The sequence below is a fragment of the Siphateles boraxobius genome, unplaced genomic scaffold, assembly GCF_051911475.1.
Source record: "Siphateles boraxobius isolate OS27281-9 unplaced genomic scaffold, OSU_SipBor_1 8, whole genome shotgun sequence".
NCBI lineage: Eukaryota > Metazoa > Chordata > Actinopteri > Cypriniformes > Leuciscidae > Siphateles > Siphateles boraxobius.
In genome coordinates, this window is record NW_027509208.1 from 28,315,192 (window position 1) to 28,327,467 (window position 12,276).

Here is a 12,276-nt window from a genome sequence, read left to right on the forward strand (position 1 = left end):
TCAAACTCCTGACTCCAGCCAAAAAGACTTGATGAAAAATAGGCAAAGAAACAGATAGGGAGAGGTAGTTCAAACACAAAAGAGCAGGCTTTCTTTTCAATTTTATCAACTGTTTGCTTGGTCCTGAACTGGCCCCTATCATGCAGAATTTGCCTTTCTTCAGAATAATCTTACATACATGTATGTGCATATCCACTTAAAGGGCACATTTAGCACCAAAATACCTCACTAAAGAGGTAACGTTTGTAGCTCTTTCACAGCTCAGGAGACTTAATTATTGTGTGCAATGTAACAAAATGAAATCACTGATGTTGATTGAAAGAGATGACAAACTAACAATTAAACCTAATTTTTTTCTCTTACACTTCCACCCTTCTCTTTCACACAGACATAAAGTCTGTGAATGAAACAAAAAGAAAGAGGAAGAAACAAGTGGAGGGGGGAGTTTGGCAAGGAGACGAACGAAACAGTGCGTTTGAGTTTGTAATGCAGATAGACAGAGAGGGTGAAAGTAATCCTCCCCTTGTGGAATAGATCATCTCCACCCCTTCACACATTGGTCCCTCCCTCTCATGCTCACTGGTTCATTTCAGATATCTGGGTCACTCCCAGCCCTCCCCTCCTTATATTTCCCTCAAACAACTCAAACAGCCAGAACTCTGCTGCAGCGCTCTCCGCCTCTCTCTTTCCCTCCCTCTCTCCCTCTCTCTCTCTCTGCTACAGGTGTGAGGAGAACTAAACCAGATATTCACAGGTGCCTGTCACTCCTGGCCAAAACCAGACCTCCATCACGTAGCATTAATAATATCATAATACTGACCTGACATTATCTAGAGCATTACACACATATTCGCTTACACACCAACTTCTGTTGTGTCCTAAGACTCGTGGGCCCATTCAGCTTCACCTGAATAGATACAGTGTTAGCTTCTATGAAGTGACATTCAAGACAGGCAGGATGAATTTTGACAAGGTCCTGGACCGGATCGGAGGGTTTGGACGCTTCCAGAAGACGCTTTATGTTTGGATCTGTCTGCCACAGATCTTCTTGGCCTTCCACATGTTGGTGTCTGTCTTCACTGGGGCTGTGCCCCCTCACCTGTGCAGATCTGCCTGGTCAACGGGCAACAGTGGTGGCCCTGGGCCGGGCCTCAACTTCAGCATTGGTCCTGGGGAGTCCTGCACATCCTTTCATCTGTCCCAGCTTAATCATAGTCTACCAATTACAGAATACCCGTCTTCCTCAAACAGCTGCGCAGGATGGGAGTTCAGCAAGGAAGTCTTTCTCAGCACTATTGTCACAGAGGTGAGTACTAATCTTAAAATATTTTGGTTGTATAACAGGATGTGGAAGTTTTGTGATGTTACATTTACAACGTTTCTCGCATGAAGCTTTCTAAGTGTCTCTCTCTCTCTCTGGTGGTGTCAGAGCCAGTCATATATTGTGGTTTAAATGGTTTGGGAGCAGACTACATTGAGAGTTTATGGCCTCATGTAGTGAAGGCATCTAAATCTGCTTAATTAAAGAGGTGTAGCTCACAGGACTGCAAGATGGACCAATGGAACTGCGTTCCTTTTGGGACATGTGACCAGCAAGATGGGTTGCTCACAGCAGGGCCTCTTGGCCAGGACCTCAGAACCTGCTTTGATTTACAAACACTGGATCTGGGCCCAACCTTACAACAGGAAAGGCCTGGGGAAGGGGCACAGAGGACACCGATCTTTCTGTAGTCCAGGTGTTTATAGTGAGAAAAGAAAGCTTCTAAACCAAAGTAATTCTAAGATCCTGCCAAAGACACTGGAAGGGAGATGAGAGTTAATGCCCAAATGTGATTCTGAAATAATTATGTACACTTGGAGGAAAAAACATGCAAAAAATTGTTCCTCTAGGAGTGCAGTAGCTTGTCACTTTGGCAGTACCCTCAAATGGACATCTTTGTACCTTATTATGGTTCATATAATCCTTAAGGATACATATTACTTCTCTTAAGTGTCAGATTTACTAACAGCTTGCGCCAGCACAAACCGTCTTGTGGTGTTAAAATTTGTTTCCCTTTCAGACACAAAATTTATGGGAGGAGATTATTTAAATGATTTATGGTGATTTACTAATGTTTGCGCTAGTCATTTTACTGGTATTTGCAACATTATTTGCCGACCAAAAAAAGCATGTCTTAAACAAAACGCTAATTTGCACTTCTCTTGGTAGATTGTGTTGGTCATTATGGAAATGATCCGGCTGTGTCGGTGTTCATAATTTGCACATCCTCAGTAGATCATTCGCAGAACTTTCTACTCCCATCTGCGCTTTTTTGGAATTGTGGCCTTTAGCTAATTTGCCCTGTTTAGTAAATCTGGCCCTAAATGTCCTAATATGCAACTTTTAGGGGTTGATAATGTACAAAGTTGTGCGTCAAAGACAAGCTGTTGTACCCCTAAAGATACAAGTTTTGTACATGTTTTTTTTTCCAAGAAAGTTGACTCCTCAAATCCCTGCTGATAAAAAACTAAAAAAAAAACTAAAGTAAGTTTCCAGTAATAGCTGATTTATATGGTAATAAGCTTGTCATTAGTTAATCTAAGATGGACAATTAGTGGGTTACTGTACCAAATAGTGGACTGGGCTTTGAGCTAGAAGACCATCTTGGCCAAGTTTGTTAGGACTGATAGTGCCCTTGGACCAACAACAACCAGACACCATAATTTGTATGACCTGGTTATGAAGTTTAACACTGTTTAATTTTCTTTTTTCCTTGTCACCTTATATAACAGTGGGATCTTGTGTGTGAAAATGCCACTTTGAACAACATAGGTTCTTCTATCTATATGTTTGGGCTACTGGTTGGAGCTGTGCTGTTTGGTGCCCTTGCTGATAAGTAAGTAAAAGAACCTCAAGGTAACTTGAATGGCGTAAAAACTTTTGCGTGTCTTGACAAGAGCTTAAATACCAGGAAGGTTTGGATGTTTTACACAAACTGGTCTCTGGAAAACTCTATACACAACACACACATTCATCTCACACAGCAAATCAGCAAGCTAACAAATGTGACTGTTTGTGAGAAACACAGTTCATGCTCGGTCACACTTTTGAGACGTCTGGGCGGGCTTCTGTCCTGTATGTGGAGCTCTATTTAAGTGGTCTTGGTTTTATTTACTGATATTTATAGGGAGAAGAGGTGATTTGACCTGAAATGCCTTCTTGTGCTGTAGCTAAATCAGAAGATTTCTGAGGTATTGGAAAGGCAGTGGTTTTAGAGAGCGGCTCTAATAAGCAGCACATGTTCACATTTCAGAGTTGAAGAGACAATAGCAGCACTGTGGTGTGAAACATTAATTGCTGAATGAACTGAAGGGAGAATATATAATGTAATTCTCTAAAATAGGAGAAAGATGACAGACGTTGATAGATGAGACTGTGAACCCTCTACTGTATAACAGTGGTTGCTTCAAGACCCAGATTTTACATTGGACCCAAAATAGTACCAAAATAGCTTATTGCTCAAAATCAAACTTTGATGGTTTCATGCACTTGGCAGCCAGTAATTAAACACACAAACAATATTTTGGTCAGCATAAAATGCTTATCTCCAATGCAAGTGAAGTGCACATGTAATTAATGTAGTCTGGGTCAGATGATTTTAAGCCAAAATGTTACAAGTACTCCTTGTTACAGACTGTAGAATGATGACATAAAGGATCGAATCCACTGCATAGTGTTTTTACGACGGACTGGATGTTTCAATGCACAGTTGAAAAAAATTTCATTCGCTGTGTGCTCTTCAGTCTGTAGCAATATTTGTCTAAACGAATAGAGTCAAGTGTGCATTTTGTATTGTATTTTTTTGTGTTATTAGAGCCACATTAGAGCCACTAATACTTAAATACCTCAAAGCTGTGCAAATGCAGTCAAGAAGGTTTAAAGTTAAACAAAGTTTAGTGAAGATAACATTAAAATACTAATAATTTGTGAAGCAAAATGCAAACACTATTGTACCATTTACATATAATTCTATGAATAGTTTTAATGAATAAACATTGGTGCATGTGCACATTTAAAATATCCTATACATCTGTAGCAAGGACCCTCTCATGTCGTGTTACTAGAACCATTGTCTACTGTTTGAGCTACAGGAATGCGTGAAATATTATACACAGCCATTTTAGAATAGACTAGTCCAGTCCACCCTTGTGAAAAAGAAGTACACTTTAGCATACTTTTAAAAAGCATTCTTATTATGAAAATAATAAAATAATATAATTAAGTGTGAACGAAATGTAATGTTTTCGGATCCTTAATTGCATATTTCAATCATGTTTTTAAATATATTTGTATTTGCACATATTTAAAAGCTGCAATTTAGAACATTTAAAATATATTAACCTTAATTGTGTTGGCAAATAACACACTACAGTTTATTTAAAGCATGACAAAAGATTATCAAAACATAACGATTTAGTCATTGTGTAATTAAAGTGTACTCTAAGTACACTTAAGTGGCCTTTTATTTCCTAAATATTATATTCTCTGCGATAGGCATTACTTATTAGATCTGATGTGCACTACAAGTGTTCTGAACAATCAATACAATTAAGCATGCTTCTTTTCACAAGAGTAGACACATCAGAACCTATTTTCTAGGGAAATTAATGACAATCTGAGCTTAATTAACTACGCTTCTGTGCTGTTTCAGGTATGGCCGCAGAATTATCATATTGAGTGGTTTAGCAGTACAGGCCATCTTTGGAGTGGGGGTCGCTTTCGCCCCAAATTTCTACATTTATGTCTTGCTTCGCTTCGTGGTGGGCATGACTGTGTCTGCAGTGATTATGAATGCATTTGTGTTGGGTAAGTAAGAGATCCACTAAAGACTCCAAAATCAATCTTGTTATATTTTGCCAAGCTTTCTGGAAATAGAAAAAAAATTGACTGTTAAAAAGAAATTGTAGCTATTCTTATCATTTTAGTAGCGAGAGGATATTCTTGATAATAACAATATATTGTAACACTTTAGAATGCTGTTCCATTTATTAATGAATAACTACACAGGAAAAAACGAGTAACGCAATATTAACACTCTTGTAACTACTATTTACTAATAAGAAACTCTGATAAATTAGTATGTATCCCTCAGTATCCCTCAGTTGAATGCGTAGTTCACTATTAGCTAATTAGTAACTACTAGTAAAGTAGCTTTACAAACTTTCAACCAGTGTCTTCATCTCAATTACTTAAAATAATTTCTCAGATGAAATTCACTTTTCTGTCAATCAGATGTATTGCCTGGACGTCTGTTTAGAGAGGTTTTAGACACACTCTGCCCCAACCTCTTAGCTATAATAAATAGCTCTTTAATGAATGTTTTTTTTTTCCAGAAAGTTTTAAACATGATATTGTACAGCCCCTATTGAAAGTACACCACCTTGACCAGACCGTGCATAATAACTACCGGCCTATCTCTAAACTCCCATTCATTTCAAAGATTTTGGAAAAAGCTGCACTGTTACAGTTTACCTCATACCTGGATACTTTTAATATTCTACACCCATTTCAATCTGGTTTTAGAGTGCTGTATAGCACTGAGTCATCACTGCTGAAGGTTTCAAATGACATTCTATTGTCCAATGATTCTGGGTCTTCTGTTATTCTGATACTTTTAGATTTGAGTGTCGCATTTGACACCATTGATCATAATGTTCTTTTGAAACGGCTGGAGTATGTTGTTGGAGTCAAGGGCCTTGCTTTACAGTGGTTCGCCTCTTGCTTAAAGGGAGGACCTTCTCTCTAAATATGCGGTCATTCACTTCACCCTCTGCGCCGATCCATTGTGGTGTTCCACAGGGATCCATTATTGGCCCTCTTTTGTTTTCTCTCTACATGTTACCTTTAGGCTCAATATTCAAGAAATATAACATCAATTATCACTATTACGCTGACAACCTCCAACTATATCTCCCAATCAAACCAGGAAATGACTTTTCATTAGACAACCTCTTCACATGCCTCAAGGAAGTCAAGACCTGAATGACAAATAACTCACTGCAACCGAATGAAAATAAAACCAAAGTGCTTCTATTGGGTCCTGCTCATAACAACAACTCCATTAAAACAACTTACACAATCATGCAAAAAACCTTGGAGTCTATTTTGATCCTCTTTTCCAATTTGACAAGAATGTAAATTCAGTTGTAAAGAGTAGCTTTTTTCAACTCCGATCTATAGCAAAAGTGAAAAACTTTCTTTCTAGTAAAGACCTTGAAATTGTGATTCATGCACTAATTTCCTCTCGATTAGACTACACTGTAAAAATATTTTAGCAATTTAGTTATTTCAACTTATTTTTTTGAGTAGAGATAACTAGATTGTCCAGACAACAATAAATTTCAAGTTTTTTTGAAATTAGACTGAAAGTTGAATGAACAAGTAAAATTGTTATTTTAACTCAAAAATGTATGTTTAAACAACTGCACTAGATTTTCTGTTGAGTTAACAAGTATACTTGTTATTTTAACTTATAAATGTAAGTTGAAACAACTGCACTACATTTTCTGTAGGTTTTACTTCAATTATACTCTAATGCGTTGATAGTAAACTAAACTTAATTCATCTATCTATCTTGCTGTCTGGTAGACAATATGGTCTTAAAACCTAAACTTCAACCTTTTAAAACCGCTTCAAACATACATTTTCAACTTCAACAATGTTTTTACAATTATGAGCACAGATTTATTAAATTAGACAAAAAAAAAATTCCTTACACGTGTCTTCAGAAGAAATAGACTGATACAGAGTAAGTGTGACATTTTATATTGTGAAAGTGATTGTTGCGAGTTTTTAGTTCGTAATAAGCGTTTTATAGTCTTGTGTTAACAAATAATATAATAATAAATCATACATTAAATTCATAAGTGCAAATGAACATTAGTAAAAGCATTTTTTTTAGAATTATTCACAGCAAAAACTCCAGTGTTAAATGAAATCTCCTGGGAATTTATATAGTGATTCATTGAGTGATGATTGACCATTATTGAAGACACCTGATGTTAACAAGCAGAATCACCAAAGGATAACATCTAATTTTTTAAGCCACCATTATGGTGATTAATATTTGCTTTAGTTGGTCTTGTGACCCTTAAACTGTTAACATTATATTTTGTTTTGGCTGTTGTATTTGAGTTATAACTGCCAGATAATCAAAGATAAATGGTGATCTGACTGTGTTGGTTATGTTTTGACATTATCATCACTTGACTTGCATCACAAAGCTCATTTATAGCCTAATCTCTGAATTTAAATGTATAATGGTGATTACAACATCACAGTGAATATACAGTACAAGATCGAGAAATGTCTAAATAATCCAAAGGATTTCTTAAAAGTTGTTCTGATAAAAAAAAGAATATTCAAATAGGAAAAGGATTTTACTTCAGATCATAATTTATTCATACCGCAATGCATGATGAGAGCCATGAATGAGTTTTGATTGGTGACACCCAGAATGCACTGCAACATGCTTTATAATTGTCACCATTGGGGTCACGAGCCCAACTAAAGCAAACACTGATCACCATAACGGTGGCTTAAAAATTCGATTATCAAAACACCACTTTAGTTGGCTGAACTTATTGGATGTAGTTTAGAAAACGTCTACGGTTACGTATGTAACCCTCGTTCCCTGAGTAGGGAACGGAGACGTTACGTCGGATGACGACGAATGGGGTTTCGCTTAGAAAGCCTATCAACTTCGAGTATTACAAAACGAGCCAATGGCAAAGAAATGCCATGGGTCTGCGGAATTTGCATGGCGTAACTCCGCCCCACCTCGTGGGTATAAAAGGAGGAAGCCGGCAGCAAGCAGATATGTTTCTTCGCTGAGGAGCCAAGACTGAGCTCAGGCGATCCCCGCGGTACAGCGGAAAGTGGCAGGCAGACGTAACGTCTCCGTTCCCTACTCAGGGAACGAGGGTTACATACGTAACCGTAGACGTTCCCTTTCGTTGTCACTCCGAGTTACGTCGGATGACGACGAATGGGGTTACCAGTCTAATCACGCCACCTTCTCAGCTGTCTTCCAGTGCCCTGCGTAAATCGAGATCCCTGTCAGCCTGGACAAAGGACTCCATTTATCACAGGAATACCAAAGTACACTGGGAAGCATATCCCAAGCTTAGGGGAAGTATGCAATTAATGCCAACCCAGAGGGGGGGGGGGACTTAGAGAATACACATATGACCCGAAGGAAGCATATGGAAAACACTGGGGTGTCCAGCCGCAGGTGGAATATTTCAACCCCAGGGGTGGCAAGGTGGCTTGCCAAGGGAAAGACACACGCTCAGAGAGGCTTACAGTGGAAATACACATGTGGGGGTCGCTCAGAGGAGGGACCATGCACACGGGAGGCACCTAGCCGACGCACAGGCAATAGACACTGGCGCCGACATCAGGAGTGCTGGAGGAGCTCAGGGCTTTCGGAGAAGCTCACCTGAGAAAATATATCGCACGTATCCAGTCCGTGGAGTGGAATGGCGAGCAAGCGAAGACACCTGAGCGGGTCCGGTACTAGCTGGTTGAAGCGAGTACACGAGAGGACACAGGCTCCACTCGGAGATTATAGAATCTGGCGAATGTGTTAGGTGTCGCCCAGCCTGCAGCTCTGCAGATGTCTGTTAGCGAGGCGCCATGCGCTAGAGCCCAAGAGGACGCCACACTCCGGGTGGAGTGGGCAGTCACACCAAGGGGGCACGGTCGACCTTGCTGCTGGTAAGCCAAAGCAATGGTGTCCACTATCCAGTGAGACAACCTTTGCTTGGAGAGAGCCTTTCCCTTCAGCTTCCCACCATAACAGACAAAGAGCTGGTCTGAGGTCCTGAAACACTGCGTTCTGTCTACATAGGCGCGGAGAGCGCGTACTGGACAGAGCAGTGCCAAGGCTGGGTCTGCCTCCTCCGAGGGCAGCGCTTGCAGGTTCACCACCTGGTCCCGAAAGGGAGTGGTAGGAACCTTGGGCACATATCCAGGCCGGGGTCTCAGGATCACGTGAGAGGAAGCCGGCCCAAATTCCAGGCACGCTTCGTCAACGGAGAATGCGTGCAGGTCCCCAACCCTCTTGATGGAGGCCAGTGCAACCAGGAGCGCTGTCTTCATAGACAGGAACTTAAGCTCGACTGATTGCAGGGGCTCAAAGGGAGCACTCTTCAGGGCAGTTAGAACCACTGAGAGGTCCCAAGAGGGAACGAGAGGAGGACGAGGAGGATTTAGTCTCCTCGCTCCTCTCAGGAACCTGATGATCAGGTCGTGCTTCCCTACCGACTTACCTTCGATGAGGTCATGATGTGCGGCAATGGCGGCAACATAGACCTTCAGGGTGGAGGGAGACAGCCTTCGCTCCAGCCCCTGTTGAAGGAAGGAAAGCAAAACACTGATCGAGCATCTCCGGGGGTCTTCTCGGTGAGAAGAGCACCAGTTGACGAAGAGGTTCCACTTCAACGCATAGACGTGTCTCGTGGACGACGCTCTAGCGGAAGTGATGGTAGCCACCACCGCTGGTGGTAGGGTACTCAAACCTGCCTCGTCCCATCCAGGAGCCACACGTGGAGGTTCCAAAGATCGGGACGAGGGTGCCATAGGGTGCCCCGTCCCTGAGAAAGAAGGTTCTTCCTCAGAGGGATCGGCCAGGGAGGTGCTGTCGCGAGGAGTACTAGTTCGGGGAACCAGGTCCGGTTGGGCCAGTAAGGGGCAACCAGAATGACCTGCTCCTCGTCCTCCCTGACCTTGCGCAAAGTGTGCGCAAGAAGGCTCACTGGGGGAAACGCATACTTGCGGCCCTGCGGCCAGCTGTGCGCCAGAGCATCCGTGCCGAGCGTGCCCTCGGTCAGGGAATAGAACTGGGCGCAATGGGTCGAGTCGTGAGAGGCAAACAGATCTATCTGCGCGTCCCCGAACTGGTCCCAAATCAGCTGAACCGACTGGGGATGGAGTCGCCATTCTCCAGGGAGGGGCTGAAGCCGTGAGAGCTCGTCGGCTGCACAGTTCAGCGCTCCGGGAATGAAGATGGCTCGAAGCGACCTCAGATGCTTCTGACTCCATAGGAGGAGGTGGCGAGCGAGTTGTGACATACGGCGGGAGCGTAGACCACCTTGATGGTTGATGTACGCTACAGTGGCGGTATTGTCTGAGCGGACTAGTACGTGTTGACCCCTGAGCAACGCCCGGAAGCGGTGCAGGGCAAGGCGTACTGCCAACAACTCGAGGCAATTGACATGCCACAGCCGCTGGGGTCCTGTCCAGGAGCCCGCAGCAGCATGTCCATTGCACATGGCGCCCCAGCCCGTGGTGGAGGCATCTGTTGAGACAACAACATGCCGGGAAGCTCGTGCCAGGGGGACACCGGCCCTGAGAAAATCGAGGTTCGACCACGGGGTGAAGAACTGACGGCAGGTCGGAGTAACTGGTACTCGGAACGTGCCGTGTTGCCATGCCCACCTCGGGACTCGGTCGCGAAGCCAAAGCTGAAGCGGTCTCATATGAAGCAATCCGAGCGGCGTGACCGCGGCTGCAGATGCCATATGCCCCAGGAGCCTCTGAAAAAGTTTCAGTGGAACCGCACTCTTGCCCTCGAATTGTCTTAGGCAAGTCAGCAGTGACTGCGCGCGCTCGCTCGTAAGCTGCGCGGACATGGCGACCGAGTCGATGTCCATACCGAGAAAAGAGATCCTCTGCACGGGGCAAAGTTTGCTCTTCTCCCAGTTGACCCGAAGGCCCAGACGGGCTAGGTGCCGGAGCACTAGGTCCCTGTGTTCGCAAACCTGATCTCGAGAGTGAGCTAGGATCAGCCAGTCGTCGATATAACTCAGGATGCGAACCCCTTGCTCTCGAAGGGGAACAAGGGCCGCCTCGACGACCTTCGTGAAGATGCGAGGAGACAGGGCTAGCCCGAAAGGGAGAACCGCGTACTGGTATGCCTGCCCCTCGAAAGCAAACCGGAGGAACGGTCTGTGTCGAGGAAGAATGGAGACATGAAAGTAGGCGTCCTTCAGGTCGATCGCTGCAAACCAATCCTGGGGCCGTATGCATTCGAAAACGCGTTTGGCGGTGAGCATCTTGAACGGCATCCGGTGAAGGGAGCGGTTCAGCACGCGCAAGTCCAGGATTGGCCGTAACCCACCGGTTTTCTTGGGGACAATGAAGTAGGGGCTGTAGAAGCCGGACCTCATCTCGGCTGGAGGGACAGTCTCGATTGCACCCTTCGCCAGCAGGGTGGCAATCTCTGCTCTCATGATAGGGGCATTGCCACCGACCAAAGTGGAGCGGACTCCCCTGAAGCGGGGAGGAGACCGTGCGAACTGAATCGCATAGCCGAGCCTGACGGTACGCGCGATCCAGTGGGACAGACGGGGAAGCTCTAGCCAGGCTCCCAGGAACTGAACCAACGGGATCATGCGAGCCACAGGCGTCCCCCCGGAGGGGCAGCGAGGCGGAGTAACTGGCCCAGATGTGGACGGCATAGCGGCCCGGAGAGGGGGCACAGTTAGCAACCGCACCCTGGCAGAGGGGGCCAGGGGAGGACCAGGCTGGTCGTCCCGCGGGGGCCTGCTCTGCCAGGGGTCTGGCGACAGAGGGGGACAGGGGCGAAGCGGTCCGTGGACGGCACGCCGTGTCAACCGCCTCTGGGACAGAGGGGGGCGAGGAGAGCACGGCTTGTGGGCGGCGCTCTGTGTCGCCCGAGAACTCTGTGAGCTCAGGGAAGAGGGGATTGTTTCTGTCTTTAACCACATTAGGGTGCTGCCCACCCGTGGGTGAGCAGCGGGGAGTGGAGAACAAAAGATTCTCCCCCGGCCCTCCACCGGGGGAAGGAGTGGTCCTGCTACCACCTCCTGAGAAACAATCATCATCCCTGAGCAGCCCGTCTCAGGAGCGCCGCTTGGCCCGGCGTTTAGCGGGGGGCGGGGCAGGAGAGGGCTGTGGCGCCTTCTTACGGCTTCCTCCGCGACCGGCCCTGGGTGGAGGCTGCTGCGTGGTCCGGGCGGGAGGGGCGGGAGCCGCAGGAGGGCGCCCTCGGCGGGAAACAGGTCGAGGCGTCTGCCCGGCCGGCAAGGTGGAGGCAGCAGCGGGCCGGCGGGGCAGAATGTGTTTGATGGCCTCGGTCTGTTTCTGGGCAGTTGAAAACTGTTGGGCAAAGTCTTCAACTGCACCGCCGAAGAGGCCGGCCTGGGACAAGGGGGCGTTAAGCAGACGGGTCCGCTCAGCGTCCCGCATGTCAGCCAGGTTCAGCCACAGAT

General features: G+C 45.4%; 1 protein-coding gene across 1 annotated transcript in view; it reads left to right on the forward strand.

The window, feature by feature from the left end:
* The first annotated feature begins 652 nt into the window (after window positions 1-652).
* Window positions 653-12,276, forward strand: part of LOC143729142 (organic cation transporter protein) — a 52,088-nt gene continuing 40,464 nt past the window's right edge. Inside the window, exons 1-3 of the mRNA XM_077220237.1 lie at window positions 653-1,306; window positions 2,773-2,876; window positions 4,692-4,846. Coding sequence (XP_077076352.1) covers window positions 959-1,306; window positions 2,773-2,876; window positions 4,692-4,846 — 607 coding nt within the window. The 5' untranslated portion in view covers window positions 653-958. The remainder of the gene's footprint in view (window positions 1,307-2,772; window positions 2,877-4,691; window positions 4,847-12,276) is intronic.